Source organism: Onychostruthus taczanowskii, unplaced genomic scaffold, assembly GCF_017590055.1.
Source record: "Onychostruthus taczanowskii isolate IOZ18803 unplaced genomic scaffold, ASM1759005v1 scaffold1, whole genome shotgun sequence".
NCBI lineage: Eukaryota > Metazoa > Chordata > Aves > Passeriformes > Passeridae > Onychostruthus > Onychostruthus taczanowskii.
The window spans coordinates 31,347,392-31,371,634 of NW_024496525.1; the positions used below are offsets into that span (position 1 = coordinate 31,347,392).

General features: G+C 42.9%; 2 protein-coding genes across 6 annotated transcripts; one reads left to right on the top strand and one right to left on the bottom strand.

Annotated features, from left to right (window-relative positions):
* Window positions 1-816: 816 nt before the first annotated feature.
* On the bottom strand, window positions 817-10,730 carry XRCC3 (X-ray repair cross complementing 3). 3 transcript variants are annotated; one of them, XM_041422864.1, is made up of 8 exons: window positions 10,600-10,730; window positions 9,233-9,330; window positions 8,740-8,877; window positions 7,618-7,830; window positions 4,993-5,147; window positions 3,928-4,140; window positions 2,848-2,894; window positions 817-1,879 (listed from the first exon to the last, which is right to left on the bottom strand). In XM_041422864.1, exons 2-8 carry the CDS (start codon window positions 9,285-9,287, stop codon window positions 1,663-1,665), a joined length of 1,038 nt encoding a protein of 345 aa, XP_041278798.1. In that variant the 5' UTR covers window positions 9,288-9,330; window positions 10,600-10,730; the 3' UTR covers window positions 817-1,662. The 3 variants fall into 3 exon arrangements, with proteins under 3 accessions (XP_041278798.1, XP_041278888.1, XP_041278974.1); XM_041422954.1 differs by having other exon boundaries at window positions 9,233-9,345; window positions 10,600-10,705; XM_041423040.1 differs by lacking the exon at window positions 817-1,879 and having other exon boundaries at window positions 2,776-2,937.
* Window positions 10,599-24,241, top strand: ZFYVE21 (zinc finger FYVE-type containing 21). Of its 3 annotated transcripts, XM_041423245.1 has the most exons (8): window positions 11,217-11,470; window positions 16,458-16,508; window positions 17,820-17,988; window positions 19,668-19,743; window positions 20,108-20,199; window positions 21,004-21,057; window positions 22,523-22,665; window positions 23,494-24,241. In XM_041423245.1, the coding sequence occupies exons 1-8, from the start codon at window positions 11,348-11,350 to the stop codon at window positions 23,527-23,529; spliced, it is 744 nt and encodes a 247-aa protein (XP_041279179.1). In that variant the 5' UTR covers window positions 11,217-11,347; the 3' UTR covers window positions 23,530-24,241. The 3 variants fall into 3 exon arrangements, with proteins under 3 accessions (XP_041279099.1, XP_041279179.1, XP_041279267.1); XM_041423333.1 differs by lacking the exon at window positions 21,004-21,057 and having other exon boundaries at window positions 11,218-11,470; XM_041423165.1 differs by lacking the exons at window positions 19,668-19,743; window positions 20,108-20,199; window positions 21,004-21,057; window positions 22,523-22,665; window positions 23,494-24,241 and having other exon boundaries at window positions 10,599-11,470; window positions 17,820-17,956.
* Window positions 24,242-24,243: the final 2 nt, after the last annotated feature.

The following is a 24,243-nucleotide window of genomic DNA, read 5'->3' on the forward strand; positions in this document are numbered from 1 at the left end:
ATTTAGACACAACTTGTGCTATTTGCACAAGGGCCCCTGAGACATCTGAAGGGGTTGCAGAAGGCACTGAAAGCAACTCGTCCTTTCTGCTTGATTATGGTCTCCTTCCTTAGCTTCAAGCTGTGCCTGTTCTCCTCTGGAACTTCCCCAGGCAGTCACACAGAGTCTCTTTTCCTTTAGTCATGTACTCATTTGTCCCTTGAGAAATCTGCGTAGTTCCAGCTGAGGCAGTTCACAGCCAGACAAAACTTTCCCTTTCAGCTACCCAGCTGCATGCTTCCACATGGAAACAGGATGAATGTCCTGAAGGAATGTGACTGGGGCAAGGCAGAGGAGGCAGCTTTTCACAAACAAGGGTTCCTGGCCAAGAGACCTGAGCAATGTCACTCCACAGAAACACGTGGAGTTCCTGTCTGGGCCAGCAGCAGGAGGGGAAATGTGAGAGCTTGATGAGTGTGTGAGCATCACTCACTGATGAGAGCAGGCACCCACAGAACAGAGGCCTCTGGACAGTGTAACTTCACCTGGATTGCTTTCACATGGAACAGAGCAAAGGAAAAATTCAGCCATAGGAAGAGTGGATGTCATGGCAGTGTCTGAGGACAGCAGAAAAATGTGACAAATAGCAAAAAGGCAGGAAGAAAACCCATGTGAAGATGTAACTGAACAACAAAAATCCCCTCAGAAGAGCAGTAGCATCTGAATGAATGGATGAAAAGAGCTGAAGGTGCCCTTCAGGATCATGGCTGAGCTGAGAGCCCAGCAGCAGGGACACAGGACATGAGAGGCAGCAATCCAGAAGCCCATGAAGAATGCTGATCCAGCAAAGCACAGAGCAGGGCAGAGCATCAGGAAGAACAGAGACCTTGCCCCGAGGCTGCACAGCTTCAGCAATGGGCAAGGAGAACAAGGGGATGGGGGATGTGATTTGCTGTCCTTCAAATAAAAGAGGTTAAAGAGGCTTTTGCTATGAAGGGAAGGGACTGGAAAGCAGGAAAAGAGTGGGAATTAATCATTAAAACATTTTAAAGAGTGCTATGAAGCTAGATACACTCATCTAGTACAAAGGCAGTGCAATTTTAATTCTTACAGTAAGATGGTAAAATAAAGTACCTTTATGGGATTATTTTCTTTAAAATCTTAATAGGAAATGGTTTTAAAATAGGACAGCTGCTTTGTGACAAAGAATGGCTATCCTTAATTGGCAGCATGAGACCAGAACCACCAGCAGGCATCATAAACTGCTTGAATTTCAAATCCTGTTGAGTCTGGAAACAGGGTACAAAACTGCAGTAAAAGCTGTTTCTAGATGAGCATTTAAAATAAAACTATTCTGGATGAGCTATTAAAATAAAACTAGACATCAGCTCTCCCCCATCATGGGGATTGCTAAAGCCCACTCCACTGTGCAGCCTCCACTTGCCCACAGCTTCCTTTTCCTTCAGAACCTCCAGGACACTCATCTCACAAGGAAAAGCTGAATATCCAAGTGTAAAAAGATAATCTTGCACAATGCAGACAGGCTAAATGTAGCCATGCCATTGTTCATATACTTCACCATCAATTTCTCTCATCTAGGAAGAATTGCATTTCACCAGTAATTCTTCCTAAAGCAAAGTCCTGGTACATTTTTGGAGCAGGAGGCTTTACTATACAAAAATGTTACTTTATTCCTTTTACACCTTCCAGCTGTACTGTATAGTAGCAAAAGGATGGAGGGAGATGAGGAGCAAAAACAACACTTAAAGTCCTGGTGCTGGCAGCGCAGTGCGACGCCGCTCCGGGCGCGGGTCCGGGCAGCCGCCTGACCATCAGCCTCATCAGCAGCTGGTTGGACCAGGTTATCCCAAGGGCTGGAGTGACTCTGCTACCCACTGCCCTGGAAGGGAAGCGTGACACATTTCTGCATGCATGGATTTCATGTGAAATGCCTCCTGTTGTAACAAAACTGCACTAAAAGGCATCATTTACTGTTTCTCTAATATACATTGAAAACTATGGGTCTATGAAGACAGAGGTGACAGGGTTTACTCACAAAACTTAGGTTCTCCCTGTGGCAAGGAAACAGCTGGAGAAGTGCTTCTGTACAGAACAGCTGTCATTCTTTCAACTACAGCTAGGGGGAATACCTACCTCCATCTGGACAGGCCTCCCTTGCAACAGGAAAGCCACAAGAGAAAAACGGTTAACTTTTAATATTTGAAGTGTGTAACTGTTGGCCTTGGATTCCATTTGCAGGTATATTTAGAAATGTTGAGTAAACAGAACGCTGCATATGTGTGACTTTCAACTCAAGGTTTAAAACAATTTTTTTTCCTGGAAAAAGTGCAATTTCTCCAGTAAAAGAAATACAAGATAACCAGGCAAAAATAATAATTGAACCTTATCCTTGTTCTGTGTCAGTTCCAGAATCTGAAGGACAACAAATATATACATTTGAATCCTCTTAATATCTTGGTGTCAGAAGATACTATTTGGGGTTTTTTCTTAGCTCACTAACAAAGCCAGCTGCTAGGGTTTGGTTGCTATGTTTTTTAAGCAGACAGAAGGTGCATGCAGTTACATCAGAACAAGACAAGATGCAGAAATAGTCTTGTGTCAGTAGGTACTGAAGCCATTAACTCCAGGGAATTTTTCCTGCTAACTTGTGATTAGGATTAGGATGTAAATGTATATGACAGTTTCTTCCTCTTCACAGCACGAGCTAGTGCTGATCTCCAGCAAATCCAGCATTGCTGGGTAAATGCCCCAGTGCCCCTCACAGGATCCTGTAGCCTGCCCTGGAGTGCCAAAGAGCAGAATGTTCAGAGCTGTGTTTGACATTGTCACTCTGTGTGGGTGACTCACCTGCAACTGCACTGAGCCGCTTCCGACTCACTCACTGCATCCGTCACCTGCGGAACAAAAACAGGTTTGCAGCTGACCTGGGGGTCTGGGCTTGTTTCCAGCAAGCAGGAGGGCAGGGAAGGGAACCAAGGCAAGAAAATCCACGTTATCAGAGCATATATTAAGCCAAGTTAGAAAACACTTATTCTTTCAAGGCAAACTAAAAGGGATTTGGGAATCACAAGCTGAGTTTACAGTGTTAGAACTACTTAGCAAGCTACAGCTTACATAAATTATACTACTACTAGATGCCTTATTTGTTAAAAAATAAACCCAAACCACAAACAAACCCCCCACAGTCACAAAACTGTTCCAGTGGTATAGCTGGAGATAAAAAGTACAAAAGCCCAGATTTCCCAAAAGTGCCTGTCCTCAATGATTTCACTGCCTTTGAAGTTTCTCAGTGGCCTGCCTGCACATTCCCTTCCCAAGGCCACACCGGAGTGTGAATGCTTCACCTCTAGCATTCAGATGCTCCTTCAGTTTGTGAGTGGACTAAAAGCAGTGTCTTGCCTTGTTTTCTCAAAAGAATACTCTTTCTGACCAGTATCACTGTGGGCTTGTTTTGGTCCAGCTCAAGTCAGTGCATGCACTTTAGTGCTTCAGTAATCTCAGCAGTCACACAAAAGTGCTGAGTTCCACAGAAATGCAGCAAAGTCTCTAGTGCTTCACTGTCTCCTGGAATATAACTGCCTGCAGAGCTCCCAGAGCAATCCTCCTGACAATGGCATTTGAAGCCAGAAAAGAAAGAACTCTTGTTATTTTGCTTTGATGCTCTGTGTAGGTGCTATACATACCTATTTCTGTTAGCTTTTGTGGACAACTTTTGAGAACATTAACAGCCTATGAAAGCTTAAATAATAAACTTTGAGTAGGTAACATTTACTAAAGCACATCAGTTTAAGGAAGCTTCAGTTTCCATCAGTCATTAAGTCAGCTGATGGAGGTAAATACACCACCGTGAAATCTGCATTTACACAGACTGTTCCATCACCCTCCAGCCATTTATTAAACAGAGGAAGAAGCAATTTGATATCCCACCTGATTAATGCACACGATGGGAGTCCTGAACCTCGTGCTCAGGCTGTGCAGCTGTGCCCCAAAGGCCTGCAGGTAGCGAGCCTTCAGAGCCGCCTGGGCCGGGCCGAACTCGCAGCGGAACAGGGCGGCCATGGAGTCGATGACCACGAGGCGCGCCATGCCCCGGGCCAGCAGCAGGGACAGCCTCCTCGTGATGCACTGCTGGAAGGTGTCCTGCCACACACACAGTGACAAAGGGCAAAGAATGTCCCCTGCTGGGACATCAAGGGACTGAACTGCAGCAATCACCACCGCAGCACGAGCTCAGGGAGTTTTGACTCGTGTGGGCGGCTGGTGGATCTCTGAGTCTCACCGTAACCACATCTGGTGGTTTTACTGAGGAGAAAATGGGAGAGACAAAACTGCAACCTGCATTTACCTGCAGCTCTGACTTCACTGACACTTTTAAATCTCAAAGGTGTAGTACCACATTCCTAAACTGTTCTGTTTTCATACAGTGATATAATGTTAAGGGGTTGGGATGGACCTTCAAAATCATCCAGTCCCAACCCCTGCCATGGGCAGGAACACCTCCCACCAGACCAGGTTGCCCAGAGCCACATCCAGCCTGGCCTTAAACACTGCCAGGGATGGGGCATCCACAGTTTCTCTGAGCAGCCTCTTCCAGTATCTCAGCACCCTCATAGTAAAGAACCTCATAGTAAAGAATTTTTTCCTAATATCTAAATTTCCCCTCTTTCAGTTTGTACCCTTGCCCCATCAACGTGTCCTGACAGAGAGTCCCTCTCCAGCTTCCCTGCAGCCCCTTCAGACACTGGAAGGCTCCCATGAGGTCCCCACACAACCTTTTCTTCTCCAGGCAGAACAGCCCCAACTTTCTCAGCCTACCTGGGGAAGGAATGGTTCTCACTGAAACACTCAGGACAGACATAAGACTGTCATTAAGTATTCCAAACCAGTTACAAACTGTGCTGCTCTTCCACTAATGACCCCTTAACAGTAAAATACTGCTTCAAATCCATATTGATCAAGAGTCTTAGAAACATTCTTTGTGCTACTACTTACCAGGTCTGCTGCCTGCTCAACAAAAATACTGTTTCCAAATCTGATCTTCTGTATGATTTCAGCTGGAACATCTGCACGCAGCTTATGCTGTTGATCTATGAGCTGCTGCAAACGTTTGCTTGGGAACACATCTTCTGTACAAATGTAGACAGCTCCTGTAGCCAAGGAAACCACAGGGCTCTTACACACACAGTTTTCTGAACAGCACACAAATTATATCAGACATTCTGCATTTAAAAGCTACACATACAGACCTGGAAGTTCATATTTGTTTGGTTAGTTTGCAGCCATGTTGAATCCGTGATGAACAAAAACCCACTTCTGTGACTTTGCTGCAGCTGCCTGGTCCTTTCTTCAGCACCAGCTGGGACAACTGGATTTTGTACTCCCCACTGGGTGACACTCACTGTGCACAGCTGTGGAGCACCTGATCACCTGCCCTTGGGGATCAGGAGTATCCCAATTTATCCAACCCACAGAGTGGACACTGCACACCTGCCTGCTTCGGTCAGAAATCCAAAGCACAGCACCATGAATTTCAGGCTAAAAAACCCGTGCTAACTTGTGCTGAGACAATACTCCTAAGTAAAACATTCTGACCTTCTCAGCTACCATGCTTATTTAAGCTGACTGCCTTTGCACAATGTAGCTTTAATGCTGAAAGACAGGGTTTTCCCTACCATGAGTTCTGGGCTCACAGAGAAGTCATCTGCTTTCTGAAAACCAGACCTGCCTTAAGCAGGAGGTCCCTTGTTCTCTCCTTAGTTTACTTAACAAGGGTGGAATGTCCATTTCTTCAGATTTCATAGTCACTGGGGTTCTTCCACATGCACATTTGCCTTTCTAGATAGATTGATGCTCCATTGATTAAATAATTGTATTTTGATCCACAGTTATTGCAACATTCAGAACACTGAAAACACAAGTCACAAGTCCAACAAAACCCCAACAGAAATCAGCAATTTCATCAAATCTGCTATTCAGGCCAACAAATGTGTTATGCTGGTTGTTGACAAAAAAATACCACCAAAAAATCAACCAAAAACAGGAATAAAATCCACTAAAACCCCTCAACCTCAGAAAGAACAAATTTTGATTCCTATGATCATAATCTGTCAGGTACCAAACCAGTTTGTTACCAAGAATCAGTAGCAAACATTATTTTCTAATTCAGAATTCTAATATGGATATTAATTTGTTCCATTATATTCACATATTACTTATGAATATAGGCATATAAAATAAATTCAGCCAACACAACTGACATTCCTGGAACAGCAGAAAGATATCCTGGAGGCAAAGGAGGCCTTTGTTTATTTCAGCATTCTTTGCTGCCAGCCTCCTTGCACTGAGAATTACAAAGGAGCCTAGCACTAAATTTGATGAAGTAACTGTTTAAAGAAATGTATTTCAACATCACCACTTATGAGAAGGGAAGTTTCCCTTCAGTAAATCAGTAAAAAAATACAGTGCACCATAATTTTAAATCAGTAGCAAAATCTTCCACTGGTAGTGCAGAGTCCTGTGAGAGTTTCTAAGCATTGCAGTTCTACAGTTTGCTAAAGGATAAAACACCTCCCATTTAACCTAAGCTTTAATTGCTGTATTTTTCATGGGAGGCTCAAAAAGAGAGTGCCAGTAGGGTATTGAGCACCTTCCTCTGTTCCTTGATTTCAACACAAACAGGGAGAAGTGCTGGAGTACAGATAAAATGTATTTAAACTATGTGCAGCAGTTAGCAGCAGCACACAAAGGAACAGAACAAAATACAATTGCTTCTGTTCTGATTAATGACATCATGTAATGTAAGCCATGGGCTACTCACAGCCCTTTAAACAAGATCTCACTTTGTACAGTCCATAATTTTTCCACATGGGTGGACAGAGTTCAAGAAATTAGTGAGTTTCCCCACAAGGAGCCACTGAGCTGCCAGATAAAGCCAGTGCTGTGTGGAAGGAGCAGCAAGGTCACAGGCAAAACACACCTAAGGCAGACTACCAGAATTCTCAGAAGTGACACAGGCTTCCTCCCTTTCTACAGCAGCAATAGTAAAAAAAAATAAAATTAGGAGTTAGATTAATATGACAGAAGGGTAAAAAAACCATACTCAAATCAAAGAATAAACCTGTATACTTTGGTAAACCCAGGAAAATCACAGGTACAAAACAATGCTACTTTTCTTCAATTACATTTCCATCAATTTTACTCTGTAAATCAGTACAATTGTTGTTATCAAAACAAATAATCTTTGAAATTTGAAATCCCCAGCTAGGGAATATATACCATGTACCCAAGATGTTTGTAGAAAGTTATCTGCTGAGCTGTTCTGAGGAGTCAATGAGCTCTCATGACAGCAACACTTCTCTTACATTGCTTGAGAGTGGGTTTAGTTTAACTCACAGTGGCAGGCAGCAAACAACAGCCAACAGCAATGTGGAATTAAGTTATGTTGTGCTGCAGGATGTGCACAGCAAGCTTTTCTCTCTGTAAAGACACATTAGTCACTAACTGGCTTCCTACTGAAGTCAGACATGCACTGAACATGTGCACCTCTTTAATGAGGTTCCTAAAGCAGTATATTCCCTCAAATGGGACATGAATCCAAGCTCACAGTTCTGCACTTACCAGACTCTAAGCCACCATACTTGTAAGGATACTGCACACTCAGGCACAGCTGCAAACTGATCTGAGTCTTCCCAGCAGAACTCTCCCCAGCAAGCTCTGTGATTCCCACTACAGGAATGCCCCCTTTTAGCAACTTGTCCAGCACTGAACAGCCCAGGCTCAGCCTCTGGTGCTGGGAGGTGAAATGATCTTTATCTTGGTAGAGCTGAAGTGCTGCAGGATTTGGGAGTGTTTTTTAATGATTAAAAAGAAAGAAAAAAAAAAAAAAGGTAGTTTTGTTTATTATTTTTCCAACACACAAAGATACAAAATAGATGCTGCATACAAGGTTTATCCCTACAAAAGATGCTTTCTTTGTTGATGGAGAATTTCCCTAATTCAGCCTGGACTTCCCCACCTCTCTCCCCCCATCAGACCTCTGCTGATATCTGTACAAAGATTGATAATTTACACTGAGTTCTTTCTCCCTCTCAAACTCTTTTGTTTCCTTTCTCTGCCTCTAAGGTGTCCCTGAGGAAAGTTACACTCAGAGAGGATTTTGACAGCAAAGGTTCAAGCACAGCAATTATGGAAATAGAAAGCTATAGCAGGGTATAAAACAGCACAGCAGGCATCTGGTCAAAGCCTGAAGACATATGCATTCACAAGAAGATATGCTTTAAATACAGAGTTGTCATTAAGAATTTGTACAGGAGGAGCCATTAGGTCCTGCTTGTTTTGGAATGACATGTTTATTACAAATCAGTTTATGAAACTTTTAATGTATGATATACATTTTTCAACTAGTCTTAGTCCAAAAGGAGAATAGTGAGAGGGAGGAAGAGAGTGTGAAAGAAAAAGGAATTATTTTGTTCCTGTATTTATGTGTTTCAGACTGGAGAAACATTTTGTCCTGTTTCAATCAGGCTGGATCCTGAAAAATGACACCCATTCACTTCCACTTCCCCCCAGGGGAGCTGTCCTTAGGATAGTTAAATAATTCACTACAGCATAATTAAAACACTTCCATTCTCATTTTAAACCCACATTTCTGTGTCACTGATGAGGCAGAACCATATTTTCTCCCAGTGACAGTTATTGTGAGTTCTAGAGAGAAGGCTTTTCATGCCCTGACTGCCTTACCTGTGAGCATGCTGTTCCTCCTCAGTGTGTGAGAGACTGTTTTCAGCAGGCACTGGATGTCTGCACTGGAGAGCTTCATCAGCCTCTGCAAATCTGCTCCAGACAGGTTTAAAATCTCTTTTACTGATTTTATGTCAGCTGAAACAAGAGGAATTTTTATAAATACTTTTTGGCTGTCTGACACAGCAAAGTTTTCCCAATTTGTAATTCTTATTTACTTGAGGTTTATCTATACTGCATTCTTGTATGGTGGGCAGGCAACACTCACGTGGACTGTACCAACACAAGCTCTAAAAATGTTTGGAAATTTTTATTTAAGCATGGGCAAAACCCAACACTTTTAATTACTCAGAAAACTTCTTTATGAAATACTTAATTACAGTTCTAAAATGTTAGTGTCCATCTGTCTGCTCATACCCACAAACACACAATTATGTCAAGGATGTCACTGTGGTGACAGATCTGTTAGTGAGACAGTGGTAAATTAAATTACCTTTTTTCAGGGCAGCAATTGTTTTAGGGTTCAAGTCAAACTGGTCCCAATCCATCTCCTGACACAGCACAGCAGTGAGCAGCACATCCCATAATTATCTGTGATTAAAATGGCTTTTATCACAAACACAGGCATGAAAAAAATAGGCACAAATCAGTGTCAAAAGTTTCCATTTTCTATTTTTAACAATATCTTCATCAGTTATCTTAGAGAAGTAACAATTCTGCAAGAATTATTGATATTATAATTATTATTTTACTGTGGGAAGAGTGTGACCAGCAGGCTGAGGGAGGTGATGCTCCCCCTCTACTCAGCCCTAAGTGAGGCCACATCTGGAGTGCTGTGCTCAGTTCTGTACAAGAAAGACAAGGAGCTACTGCAGAGGGCCCAGCAGAGGGGATGAGGGGTCTGGAGCATCTCTCTGCTGAGGGGAGGGCAGGGGAGAGGAGAGGAGAGGGATCCCATCAATGCACATCACAATCCCAAAGGTGGGTGCCAAGATGACGGTGCCAAACTCTCTTCAGCTTCACCTCAAGATGAAGAGGAGCTCTTGCACCGAGGGTGGCAGAGCTCTGGAGCAGCTGCCCAGGAAGGCCATGGAGTCTCCCTCTCTGGGAGAATTCCACACCCACCTGCACTCATTCCTGTGTCACTGCTTTAGGTGAGCCTGCCTGGGCAGGGGTGTCGGGCTGGATGATCTCCAGAGCTCCCTTCCAACCCTGGCTATTCTCTAATTCCTTTGGCAGAAGTCTTCTCTGATGGATGTTTACATTTATCCTATTGAAGAATTCAGCCAATAATCCTGCAGTTAAGAGCTCCTGGTAGTTTTAATTGCCTGTAATTCTGCATAGTGCTTTTGCTCTGGAGTGCAGCTCACAAGCAAGCTGGACAGTGATTTATTCCTACCCTGTCAGTCTTCACACGAGGCTTTCAGTTTCTAATAGAAAAAAATCTCACACAGGGCCAGTTCAGGATGACCCAGGATTATTCATGCATTGGACAGTCATTTATTTAGCATACACATATACGTTTATTAGTTAAAAATTTAATATTGAATCCTTGAAGTCTGTCTGTTTCTTGTAACATTAAATAGCTCTTTTAATACTTTGGTCTGAAACACAACAGTTTAGCCCCATGGCTACCTAAAAGAGGTTCTTAGCATTATTCTGATAAACTTTATAAAGGATTGAAACAGACAGCGGGGAGTTATATGGGCATACCCGACTTTATGAACAATCCCTTTTTCAACATGGGGGGAGAGGTTGTGATGGCTGCTAAAAACAGAATAAATCTAAGAGAGGCGAGCTATTTTTAAGTAACACCCATTTAAAGCAACATTCTGAGAAGGTTTAGAAGCCGAAACTTACTGAAATCAGTCATGATTACGACGGCCCTTGACTGACGGGCTCCAAACCATTGCGCGCTCCGCTCACAGGAAGCCGCTCCGGGGATGAGGCCCAGGGGAGAGCGAAACTCCGGGAGCGGCTCACGCTGCAGCCAGGGGGGTCCCACGGACCGGCAGCGGCCGGGGGCAGCGAAGGGCGGACACACGGACGGACACAGGGACAGCCGGACACAGGGACGGACGGACACAGGGACGGACAGCGCGCGGCGCCGCCACAGGGCCCTCACGAATCCCCCGCCGCCTGCGCAGCCAATCAGCGAGCAGCCTGCCCGCCGCAGGCCAATCAAAGCTCCCTTCAGTGACTGCCCGGCGGGACAGCCAATGGCAGGGCGGATCGTTCCCCTCCGCTGGGCCGGCCGGGAGTGGCGGGGCCGGGCTGGTCAGAGCCTCGGGCGGGCTCTGCGGCAGCGACCGCGGGCTCTGCGGGGCCGCCCCTCGCAGCCGCCCCTCGCGGCCACAGTGCGCCGCTTCCTGCAACTCAGCGACGCGGCCGTGGCGCCCCCGCCCTTCGCTTCCGGGTTGCGGGGAACGAAGGAGGCGGGACTAGCACGACAAGGGGCACGGGATTGGCTGGCACTCCCTGAGCGTGTGGGCGGGGCCGGAGGGTCGCTGCTTCCCATTGGTTGGACGCCGTGTCCGTCGCGCAGCGCCGAGCGGCCATTGGGCGGTGCCGGCGGCCGTCCCGCGGCGGCGGCGGCGCGCGGGGGAAGATGTCGGGCGGCGACGCGAAGAAGCTGGTGCGCTCCCCCAGCGGGCTGCGCATGGTGCCCGAGCACCGCGCCGCCCGCAGCCCCTTCGGCCTGGACGAGCCGCCCTGGGTGCCCGACAAGGAGGTACCGCCGGGGCAGGGGCGCCGCGCTTCCCTTTGCCCGCTTCCTTTCCCTCTTCCTTGCCCCTTTCCCTCCGCTTTCTCGCTTCCCGTGGGTTAAAGGACGCAGGGACGGGGCTGTCACTCGTTCTGCAGCGCTGTGCGGCCCCGTCGCGAAGATCGCGAGCGACTGGCGATTAGAAGTGTAGCGAGCTGTGCAGTTTTGCTTTAAATGCTTCTAAAGGTGGTTCTGGAGGCCCTGTAGGTTTGAAACTAAATGCATAAATATTGAAGCAGTAAGGCTGAGGTCGAACAGCCCAGCCCTTCTGGCTGTTCTGGCGAGTGTTCGTAGTCTCAATCTGTTCCAGCCAGCTTTGCTTTTAAATAGTTACCGAGTGAACAGCGTGATGGTGATATTTTAAATTTCTTCTGGCTCCTGGTGCGAGTGTTCGTAGTGTTCAACTGAACAACTCCGTCTGTTCCAGCCAGCTTTGCTTTTAAATACTTACCGAGTGAACAGCGTGATGGTGATATTTTAAATTTCACGTAACGAGAGTTAATTGTTGCCAGTCGCTGCGCCCAGATGCACATGCAACACAGAACCCATTGTTTGTTTATTTATTTATTGCCACAGCGTTCTGTGGCGTGGCCCCGCGCCAGTGCATTTGGATGCGACCGGAATGAAGATTTGTTTTGGAGGAGGCAGTGAGAATTTCAGGCGGCGTGATCCAGCACGATGTTCCTTGGCACACAGGGACGTGCTGGGTCTGCTCTGTACGGGAACACCGGGTCCTCCTTTGCACAGCAAAGTTTGCTTCTTAATGTCAAGAGGAAAACTTCTCCCTCTATCTCTTGAGGCAGAAAGTTCTGTGTAATTCAGCTAAAGATTGTCTGAGGATTGTGGTACGATCTGTTTAAACTTGTTAGATATATAGAGAGAATTAAGTCTGTATATTTTAGATACATTAGTCTGATGTGTGTTGTTAGTTTTATATTACAGTTCTATTGTAGCTATTCGTTCTCCTTAAAATTCAACTTTTCCCCTGCAGTCTGCTGAGCTGTAGGCTGAGGGTGTTGAATTGTGACTGAATATGTTCAGTGATATTTGCTGTTGAGAGGAAGTGTGATAGAGGTAAATATTTTAAATGCATTTGTTAATGCAGGATTAAGAGTATGAATTCTTACATTGTGGTTAGTTATTTACTATATAAAAGTATGTTAGAATTCTGACATCCCTTTGGTTAACAATTGCCAAATATGTTACAAACTTTTTCCTTAAGTGAAGTATATCACATACAGGTATGTGATACCCAGGGAAGCTTATAAATTCCATGTTTTTGTTAAGAACAATTAAATTTAAAGACACAGGGTTATCTAGGCAATGAATTAGTTGAGAATGCTTGCTCTTGTTACCGTGTCAGACATAATTAAAAATGAAGTGTCTGTGTCCAAGACAAGACCTTGAGTGGTATTAGCAAATTCTGATCTGGCTTTTTAAATCCACTGGCTTTTGCTGTGCAGCCAGTAACACTCACAAATCCAGTAGTTTTATTTTTCTTATACAAGAAGAGTCAACTGGCTTATTTTCTTAAATTAAGGCCACCTAAGAGTTATGGCAGTTAGTACTTTTGTGCAGCTTATACAGCATCGAAATATAGTTAAGTTTTAAATTTTTTTTAATCACAAGATTATACAGTCTTAAAAATCAATAACTGTGAGGAATTTGAAATGCAAGCCTGGAGCAGCACTACTGAAAACTTTACTTTTTGAAGTAATCTTATTTGTAATATAGGTAATGAGTTGAGGGGGATTTATGAAACTGTACTGAGCATCATTAGGCTCGGGACAGAACTTAGAATGTTGGTCTCTGCATGTGCCTTGTCTGACTCAGAATTTCTTTGTTAATCACCAGCAGAGCTTAATTGATGATATTTCTGTTAAGGAAAGCTTGGAGTAGAAACTGAGTAGAGTGTGCCAGTTTGCCTGCAGTGGTGGCCAAACCTTGTGACAGCCAGCTGTGTACCAGATGTTTCCGTGGCTGCGTAACACTCTGTGCTGGGGCGAGCTGACAGCTGCGGTGGAAGGGTTCCCTGGGCTCCTCCCTGGCTGCAGGAGGGAGCTGAGCTCTCCTGGCTCCTGGCTCTGGGAGGGCACTGGTTGTGTGGCAGGGCTCCCTTGGACCCCTGGCAAAATCCAGGCTCAGGCAGTGGCAGAGCAGCTGAGCTCTGTCTGCCCCGTGTTTGCATCCTGCCCTTTCCCCCTTTGGCCAGGTGTGCTCCAGCTGGGATTTCCTGAACTTCCTCTTTGCAAAGGTTCACTGTGTTAAGGAGCCCGGCCAGGGGTTCCCATGCAGCACTTCTTGAATCACTCTGTTATTATTTATGCAAATAAAGCATGTGAAGTGTAACTACAGATTCCTGGCCATCGATGGGATTCTCACCTCTTGCTGGATCAGTGGGATTATGGAAATATTCTCACACTTGAGCAAACCCATGAGAAGTTTGCAATGAACCAGCTCTTGGTATTTTTAAATTAATGCCCAGATCTGTTCTTCCATTTTCCTCTTTCTAGATGATACTGGTGTTGGTGGTTGACTACACATGAAATTAATTTACTTCTGACATGAATTCTTATTTTATTTCTTGCTTCACATCTTTTTGGTTGAAGACATGAGAAGTAACTTGGACATGGTGCTTCCTTCTCTGTTAATGTGATAAAACCCCTCCAAGCGATTAAACTTAATTCAAATCTAGTCGCTCTCTAATTATGTTGGTGTATGGATGAATAGGAAGAATTCACCTTTCAAGATGTTCTCAATAAATGTCTTGTCTCAGGCAAAGCAGAAGTTGACATTATGCAAATGGTTCACTCCGTTCTGGTTACTTAAAGCAGAAATACCTCGAAGGAACAGTATCTGGAGCTTGCTTGTGTCAGAACATTTTCCTGGGAAAATCCCATTTTGCAATGCCAGCTACCATGTGCTACTTGACTTGTGATTTATTTAGGACTGCTGTTTGTATCAGGCATGGCAGTCATCATGCGTCTGGAATTCAGAAATATTTTTTTATAGTTTGTGTTGAATAAGAGGATGGATAATTTTGTTCCTTCCTAAAACCCAATTTTATGTTTAGTATAGCATTCTGTATGAAATCTATGTAGAACAGTATTTAGAAGAATTTGGGTCTGATTTTTTTCTCCCCCCTCTCTAGCTCCTGACTTGTGCTTTCTGAATTTTGGCAAAAAAACAAATAAAAAACCCCAAACCTCAACCCCCCCCTAAAAATCCAGTTCAGGTGAACTAAAAAAACCCTACCACCACCAAAACCCAACCAAAAAACTCCCAAATATTTTCATTAAGAAAATTAATTAGAACTCAGGTAAATGCAAGGCATTCCAAAATTATTGTGAGGTCCAGCTCCCAGGCAAGCTATTAAACTAATGTCAAAAATTAAAACAAGGTAGAGCAGAACATGGCATCAGCTGTGGAGTTCTACTTGTTACAGAGGTGAAACCTGGTGTATGCTGAAATTGCTTCATGCTGAGTTATTTATCACTGAGTGTTGAAATAACCTTTTCTGCAGCCATTGTGAAAAGATGTGTTTGGATGCCCGAGTTCAGTGTTAGTTAAAACAATTCAGGAGCACTTCCAGTGCTCATCTGTGTGGGATTTAGAAACAGCTTGTTGTAACAAATTCTGCAAGTAGGTGTTTACGTTCCACTACAGTGACTGCCATTACCATCTAATGTGTTAAACGTCTGTTTAGACAGCAGAGCCTTTCATATAAACTATCACCAATTATTAACAAGCTTGCACTTCAAAAGGACATGAAAAATTTCTGGAGAATTTTTAATTTAGCTGCTGTAATATTTTCGTGGCTGCAGCTGTTGAACTTGTGGCAGTGATTGAGTGTCTGCTGGAGCAAAAGTCCCTGAATAGAAGCTGTTATAACCGGAGGGGATTTATAGAAGAAAAAGCGTTAAGCATTGAAATATGTTAATTAAAGGCAAAGGGTGATTACTGTGTGCTTAGCAAATAGCACCTGCTTAGCTTAGGGCATGCGGTTAAGAGGGCATTCTGCTGTAGTCTGAGATAGTCTGGTGTGAGGACTTTGGGTTTCTGGAGTTATAAAACCTAGTACAGGATCTAACCATGTTCTTCTGAGTAAGATGTCAGGCATAATTTTGCATTAATATTTGCAAGTAAATATAGCAAAAACTGCATTATAAGCCTCAGACCTTGGGGTTTGATATGGTAAATAAAAATATGTAAAGTTTAGTTGAAAATCCAGTGACCTAAAGGTTGGGTATCAACCCTTCAGTAGGTGACTTTCTGTACAGAAAATGCTGATTGTCCAGCAGTCACTGATCACTTCTGGTTGCTAACACAGTCAAAACTGTCACCCCTTAAACTCTACTTAGTTGGAAGGGAGAAACTCCTTCAATTTTTTTCTGTCATTTTTTTGAAAGGAGTGTGGGTGTAAGTTTGTTTTGAAAGAGATATTTCAGGAAGTGACTTTTTGTAGCTGGAATAAGCATTAGGTCTTGGTGGCTTGGAAGAAAACCAAGTATCTCTTAGTATGTTTCAAAAATGTGTGAGTACTGAGAGCATTAAATTGTGTAAACAATGTTTCAGCGAGTCAGCACAGCACTGTAGTAAAGTGAGGATAACTTACAGAAAACCAGTTGACTCTGGAATATGGGACTGTCTCGATAGCCAAACATTATCAAGAATGGTAAATAATTCTGAGATGTAGTTTTGCCTGCTGGCAGGATGCACTATTCATTAGGGAGAAGTTTGGCAACTTTTTTTGTTTTGTCTTGCTAATGGAGATGATGTTATTTTGCTACATCAATATTAAATGAAAGCTATTCATGGTGAAAAGATAAGGGATGGAAATTTGTTGGATGTGTTTCTTTATGGGGCATAATATAAAGCTCATTCTTCGTGCATGCTGGTAGAATTAAAGGTTTAAAAAGACTGTAGACTAATCTTAATTTGTACTGTTTTCTAGTGCCCAAGATGTATGCAGTGTGATACAAAATTTGACTTCATAACTAGAAAGGTAAGATAAATTAATGAAATATGAAGCAGTAAATGTTGCAAAATACTAAAATTGACATATTTTGAGAAGTAAACCAGGATTTGTCTTTAGTTTGGAAGAGAGAAATTCCAAGTAAAGTAGAAAGTATAAACTACATAATTAGGCTCACTGGATGAAAAGAAAACACTGACATTAAATTCTGGTTATTAATGATAAGAGGTCATTGTGGAATGCAGACTGGTGTGCAGAGTATGACATGGAGAATTCTGCAAAGCACCCTCCCAAAGAAGGCCAGCAGTGATTTTTAGGAGGGAACATCATTCCTTTGTATAATTACACTGACACTTTGTTAGCACAGCCTTACCAAAGTGAAGAAAGATGTGAAAGTGTGATTTGTAGTGCAGTGAAACAGTTCATGTTTTTTAATTTAATTGTTTGGAAGAGAGGGAAGGAGAAATTTTAAACCAGACACTCATATGTTACACCAGATGACAAGCTGCTGTGTTTCCCTTGTGTTAGCTGTGAGAACCAGTTGGAGGTAGCCCTGGGAAATAGGTACTCCAGAGAATTTTGCAGAACATTTGGAAGGAAAGCCTAACACTGACCAAAAGTGCAGTGTTATCAGCTCCTTGTATCAAACTTTCAGGCTTGCTTTGAGCCACAGATGAGTTCCTGCTTGACTGGGAGTACTTGTTGTGTCATGAGAGCTTGCATCAGGAAGATCTGCTGGCACTGTCACACCCCTGATCTGGAGCACAGGCCACTGGTTGCAGATTTAGGGGCTGTGAAACACACTGCAATACTCGTTCTGGTTTCACAACTTCACTGGATTTGTGCTGTGCTGCCTGATACTTCTGATAAAAGGAATAGCTTTAGGTTCTAAGTATGAAGATTCATATATTTTTCCCGTGGGAGAAACTTGAGAATAAGTTTTAAAAGAGAAGAATAGTACTTTCAGTCGAAGAAGAATAGAAACTTCGGCTGAAGTTCTCCAAGATCTTTTCTCAGAAGTCGGAAGGGACCTGGAAGCCACTCTTGTCATGGGTTTTTATTGAGAGGGAGGTGAAGGATTTACTGGAAACCAGAGAGGCCCTTTCCTGTCTTTCTGCTCCAGAAGCATCTTTACAGAGTGCCAGCAAAGGCTTAGAGTGCTGCTGTTCATATTATACTCAGTCCTTTGTGTCCAACCTTCAGAGATTCCTGTCTGCCACCGTGGCAGTTAATTTCTTCTACCTTTCCCTCAGCTTGCACATTTCACACCTGAGAAAATTATTAAAAAAAGCTATTAGTTTCCATAGTAAGTAAGTAAAGGAAGTGTTCTCTCGTGCTTAGCATCACTGCCGAAGGTGTGGGAAGTGTTTCTGTGACAAGTGCTGCAGTAAAAAAGTGCCTCTGCCTCGCATGTGCTTCGTGGACCCGGTGCGGCAGTGCGCGGAGTGCGCCCTGGTCTCGCAGAAGGAGACAGAGTTCTACGACAAACAGCTCAAAGTGCTCATGAATGGTAAGCACCCGGGGCTCCTCTTTGTATTTATTCAAATTCCAGTGAACAGCACGAGCAGTGCTTCTTGTCCAACAGGCTGTGGTTTTGTCTCCTCTTTGTCACGCCTCTTGTTTTGCAGTTAATGGTTTTGTGTTACTGGTTTATTTAGAGAGAGGTTCACACTTCGAAGTCAATGCTTGCACCTCTCAGTTTGTACTTCTTGGTCTTGACAAAGAGTGATTTAATTAAAGACAAATTTTTAATACCTGTGAGAACAGATGAGTGTGCAGTTGGCATTTTCCTTGAAATAATGCATCTTTTAACCATATTCCTGTTACATTAAATAAGGTTGAAAAATACTTTAGAGAATATTTTAACATTTTCAAATAAGATACAGTGCTTGTTTCAAGCTTCATCTGAGAGCTTTGATCTTGTCCATGGCCTACAGCTGTGGTTGATGGCAGATCATCATGAGTACTCAATTTTATATAGGTTTAAACCTTCACGCAATACAGTAATTCATGTTCAATTACATTAAGAAAGCTGAAACTTCAGTTTTTAAATTAGTCTGTGATCCTTTAGTGCCTTCTGGTGATCACTCAGCATGATGCCAATGTGCATAATGGGTAAGCTAAGCCCCATGTGTGATGGACACAGATGTTCTTGGGGAGGTCCTGGGCTCAGAAGGGAGTGTGCTCATCCTGGAGCACATAAATCATTCTTCACTCTGCTTTGCCATGAGGGTGTAGGTGTGTTTTTAAAACCGAAGACTTTTTTTTAAAGCTTGTCCTGATTGCTTTCATGTTCTGAAGTTGTTCCTGACTTGCTGTAGAGCCACAGACATGGTCAGAGAGGTGGTGATGGTGGCTGTAATGTCCTTCTCCAGCCTTGGTGCTGCTGTCTCTGTCTCCCTTCAGCAGCACAGGGTCAGTGCTGGGGTCAGTGAGTCTGGGTGAACTGGGAAGTGAGGTGAAACTCCAGGGTTGCATGGTTCAGGTTATGGGGATGGATTGCAGACCATTGGGCAGGGCTGGATGTTATTTCCTTCGTTTCCCAGGCCAGCAGTATTTGGATTAGGTAATAGAGGGAGCATGAGGCATGGAGGAAGCAAAGGGGTCGGGCGTGTAGGGCTCCTTGGAGTTCTGAGTCACTTCTCCTGTGTAGCAACAGTGACTTTCCCCTTGCCAAAGCAGTTTTGAGGGGGAAGAATCAACATGAAGGCTGAAGTTCATTGACCTCACAATAAGACTGAGCCAGCCTTCAGTAATAAAAAAGAGATGTCTTTACAGTTTCTTAAGCATAGAACTGAAGGTCACATCCTGCTATTACACTGGTTTTTCTTTTAATACAGAAACAATCACTTGTGTTAGTGATGATAGAGGGTTTTTAATTGCTTGTCTTTGCCACCTCCAAATCTCTTCTAATTTTTAAAAGATTCCTTTTGGCTATCATCTGCATTTCTACACATGGGAGAAATTGCATAGCATGTGTGAAAGGTCCTTTAAGTCAGAACATGATAATTAAAGATCAGCTTTTTATACTTGAGTGTTTTGCTGATGTTAATTTTCCAGTTTAATATTTCAGTTATTCCTTATTTCACTCAATTCAGTGTATTTATAAGTAAAAGTTAGCTGTTCTTTCTGATACTTGAATGTTGCTTCTTGAATTCTGTATTAGAATACTAAACCATTTCTTTCCAGGTGCTACATTCTTTGTAACTCTGGGAACATCTGATAAATCTGAGCTCATGGTTTGTCGACTTTCCAACAACCAGAGGTGAGAAAGATTGATAGAAACTGCACTTGTAAACTATAGCATTATTGTACTTACAGCTCTATTCTTACATAACCTAAAAAAATATGAGAGTAACATGCCCTGAGGATATTGGAGAGTAATCAGACTGAAAGGGTAGACCCAACAATTTCAACAATAGGAGTGTTTGCCTGAGTGTGGATCAGAATGTCTTGGAAGGGTGAAATTTCAATGAAAAGTAATATTTTCTTCTTGATTTCTATCCCTCCTCACCCCAAAGAACACATAAACAGTGTTACTGAGAGATTGTTTTATTTTTCTCCTTTGATTTGAACTTGATATTGTAGAAAAAAAAAAGTGAAAAACCCCTTTTTCTTCTATTATGTAGATACCTGGTTTTGGATGGAGACAGCCATTATGAAATTGAAATTATACAGATTTCAACTGTTCAGATACTTACAGAGGGATTTACTCCTGGAGGTAAGTTTTTCTTTTAATACAAATGAACTATTAAAAAAAAAAAAAGAAGCTGCAGTTATTGAGCTAGACAGTGCATTCAGTGTGTAACTGTGTTGGTTACAACTGCTCACAGAATAGAGCACAGTCTGTGAGACCCTGTCCCAAGTGGCTTCTGGGACTTGGGGGAACACCTAAAGATGGAGAAGTTCCCCTACAGCCTTAATGTGGGAGAGCCTCTTGATGAACCTGAGTAAGGGTGGTTGTCACCTGTTCTCTTGGCTATGTACAAATATTTACTGATTTAACAGCTCATAGTGGGGAACTGTTAGTTTTTGGTAGCTTCCATTTCAGAATCCAGCTGGGATTTTGCCTTGACTGGTTCAGACATTGTTAACAGAATTAAATGGGGGAGGGGGAGTAAATAATTCAACTATCCTTTCTTAATTTCATTCAAGACAAAGGGGTGGCCAAATGAAACTGGTAACATCTAAATTGGAGTGCAGCAACTTACTGCCCCATCTCTTACCAGATTTTAGAGTATTTCAGGATGAACCTGAGTATGAATTGACTGAAATGAGAACAAACAAGGTCAGGAATTTCAATAATTGTTCTTTACCAACACTTCTGTCACTGCTGGGTTTTTCTAATTGCACAGCCCATCTGTGCATTATTCAGTCAGTACAGCATGTTAACTTGAATAAACTTACCTTGGTATTTAAATCAACCTGGTATATTGCTGAGTCACTTAATGCTCCTGTAATTCCTTGTTCACTACTCTTCTGACTGCTTTATCTCTTTTCTGCCTGCCTTCCTTCTTGATGGTAGAAAAAGATATTCACACTTACACCAGCCTTCTGGAGAGCCAGCCTGTTACTGAAGGTATCTGCAGTGCCTTTCAGCATGACTCACCCAAGCATGTCATGACCCCCTCACCTCTTTCTTCTCTGCAGCGCTGATTATTTGCTTGATCCATAATTGCTGTTCAACTTGAGTTATGTTCAAGTCTGACTTGTATCTGTTCCTTCCCATATGTCTGTTTAATAAACCAAGAGTGAATGTTTTGTAACACTGGAGGAGAACTAAGGTACTCAAGGCCTTCTTTAGACCAAAGTGCTGTTGTCCATGCTGGGAGAAGGGAAGATGAGAAATGGTATCTGCAGTAGTACACAACGTTACAGGTCACCAACTTAGCAGTTTGCTGAATTGGGCATACTAGAAATGAATATACTCCCTGTGTGCTGTCTGGAAAGGCTTCGCACTGGAACTGTTAATTAATGGCTTGCTTTTACACAACTTTAAAAGAAAGGCTTCTTTGTTATGCAAGGTGTGTTCTGTCTCAGTAATGCCAGACATGGGCAAACTGGTCAAGGTTGTAGGTGTGTGATTTCCTCTGGTTTATCTTTCAGTAGACCCTTAATCCGTTATTCTGACCAGTAGGTGCAGAGAAGCAATCGATGAAGTTGAATTTCCATTTATCGTAGGAGAGTAGAAAATAGCTTTTATAAACCCTGCTGTGGGCTTCCGATTGGGTTAGGTGCATTAACAGCACTAACTAGATTGAGTTTGGCTTAGATTGTGATTTGTTTAGGCTCTCAGATATTGCAGTAATAGCCTCCAGGAGCCCTTTCACGCAGACACTTCTAAAAAGAGCTTTGTAAGAAGTGTCCTGTGTATGCTAGTGCTGTTCCCAGGGCTTAGTTTATGCTCCACTGCTGCAGGAAGTAATGACAGCAATGTGTCATTCTAAAAGTTCTTGTTAAGTATCTGTATTTTTGCTTTGGTTTATCTTCTCTGCAGCCTCAGTAAGAGAGATACAAACACCTTGGTTATTGCACGGTTGACAGAGCAGAGTCTTTGGCTGCAATTTCCTTCAGGAAGTAAATGATGTTGCCAGCTGTTCTCTAGCCTTATGTAAGCATCATTCCAACCTGTGCCAGGTTTGGAGGGACTGCTGCCTGCCGTGCCAGACTGTATCCAGCAGAACCCTGCTTTGCCATCAGTTTGATTGGACCCTAAGCCTACAGACTGCAGGCTACCATACGAAACTGTGGTATCAATGTCTGAACATGGTGATAGTAAATCATGAGGATGTTTCAGGTGTGTGACTTTACCTGAAGGCTGATGCAGGTTCTGCCTTGGTGCTTGGCAGAGAGAATGAAACAATATGAGGCTGCAGGTTCCACTGCCTGGCACTACGAGCCGTGGTTGTGAGCTCCTCAGATCCAGCAGCTGCTTGGGCTCTGAACTGAGTAATGAGCACATTTCTCCAAACATACTCATGGGCAGGAAGATGTTGTGTTACTTAGTTACCTGCTGCTGTTCCAGATGTTATTTCTCTTTTCAGGAGGCAACACTCGTGCCATAGGAATGATCCTGCAGTACAAGGTACCAGGGTCGGAGGAGGTGACGCAGATGAAGTTTACTGCTGGTGAAGACTTCAGCTGTAACAAGAAGCTGTCAGCAGCCTGGCTGGCAGCTATGCATAAGGTAAGCAAAGCAGCCAAAACTTAGACAAGGCTGAAGAAAATCTTTATATAGGGTGTTCAGCAGCACCAGACAGAGCATTCAGCCTTATGAGTATTTCTATTATTTTTTTAATAAGGACTTCACGGTGATGTCGCTTAGAAAACAGAAGCTATGGCTGGGTGTAATGAACATGACTTTAGCTTTCTGCTCAGAGACCTGCAGAATTTATGCACTCTGAAGGGTTTGCCAAGATCTTACGTATGTTATTAGATGAAAAGAACTAAGAATTTGGCTTTAAACTTCCTTGGATTTTGTTACTGGCTGAAGAATGTGCACTATGAAATATTCATTTGACCCTAAGTTCAGCTAATTGTTTTTACTGCTTCATGAAGGTTCAAAGAAGCTGTTGATTTTTGGAAATGGAAGATTTTAATTTTTTGGAGCTAGGCCCTGCATGGGTAATGAAATTGAAGGTTTATATTTCCTAAATTCAAGTTGTGGTGGGGAAAAAACCAAAGCCACACTCCAACCAGTCACCTGATCGATTGCTGATCAGAACTGTCATCTATAATGTGTATGGGCTCTTTGGGGCTCTTTGCTGCTTTATTGCCATTTTAGAACTCCTCAGGTGCCCCTACCCCAGCCTCTACTCTGCTCAGCACAGTGTGCTCAAACTTCCTGTCACCATGCAAATGCATTCAGTACAGGTCTCAGATGGAGGAAAGCAGAGGAAGAATTTAATTTAAAGCCAGCCCTGGATTTAAAGGAGGTTTTTGGATGGGTAGGAAGCAGATAAGGTGGCTGCAAGTGAAACTTCAGTTAACACTGACATTTTCCCCTTTCTATTAGGCAACAAAACTTCTCTATGAGTCTCGAGACCAGTGAGAACTGCAGATGTGGCCTCTTGAGGGCACACACAGACACCAGCCTCCACAGACCTGCCTCTCACTTTGTGCTGATTTGACAGCTGGAAATATTTGCTGTTCTTGACTCTCTCTCTCATTCCAGCGTGGTTCATTATGTAAGAACTGGCAAATGCAATGTGAGTATTTTTTTGAACCATGAGTATTCACGGTAGTGTGCAATATGTATACAGTTAATGCTTTAAACAGCCTCACCTTTTAAGACTTTGTATATTTTGTTAAGCCTTTACTGGCACTTAATATGAAAGTGACCTGCACTACAGCTAGTGTACAGCACAACTTTTATAGTAACCATTATATATACTGTTTGCTACAGGAAGCAAACAAATGTGTACATCTCTTCTGCAGAGAATAGCTTTTGGGTATAGATCTCAGGTTTTTCCCTCTATCCAAATGTTTAAAATCAATGTACAAAAAAACTGCCTTAGATATGATTTTATAGAAATCACGTGAGTTTTTTTAAACATTTAAGTATCTAAATTTTTCACCAAATACCACCAAATTTGACTTACATGAACTTGACCTTAAAACTTCACTTCTATAATAAGCTTCCAGAATAATTTTTAGTTTTGTATTTTCTTTTTTGGTAATGAGCTTTTGTTAATCTAATTGTAATGCTATCTGAAATTGTATACAATTTAATGTACAAATATGAATAAATTAATTCACTTATTTA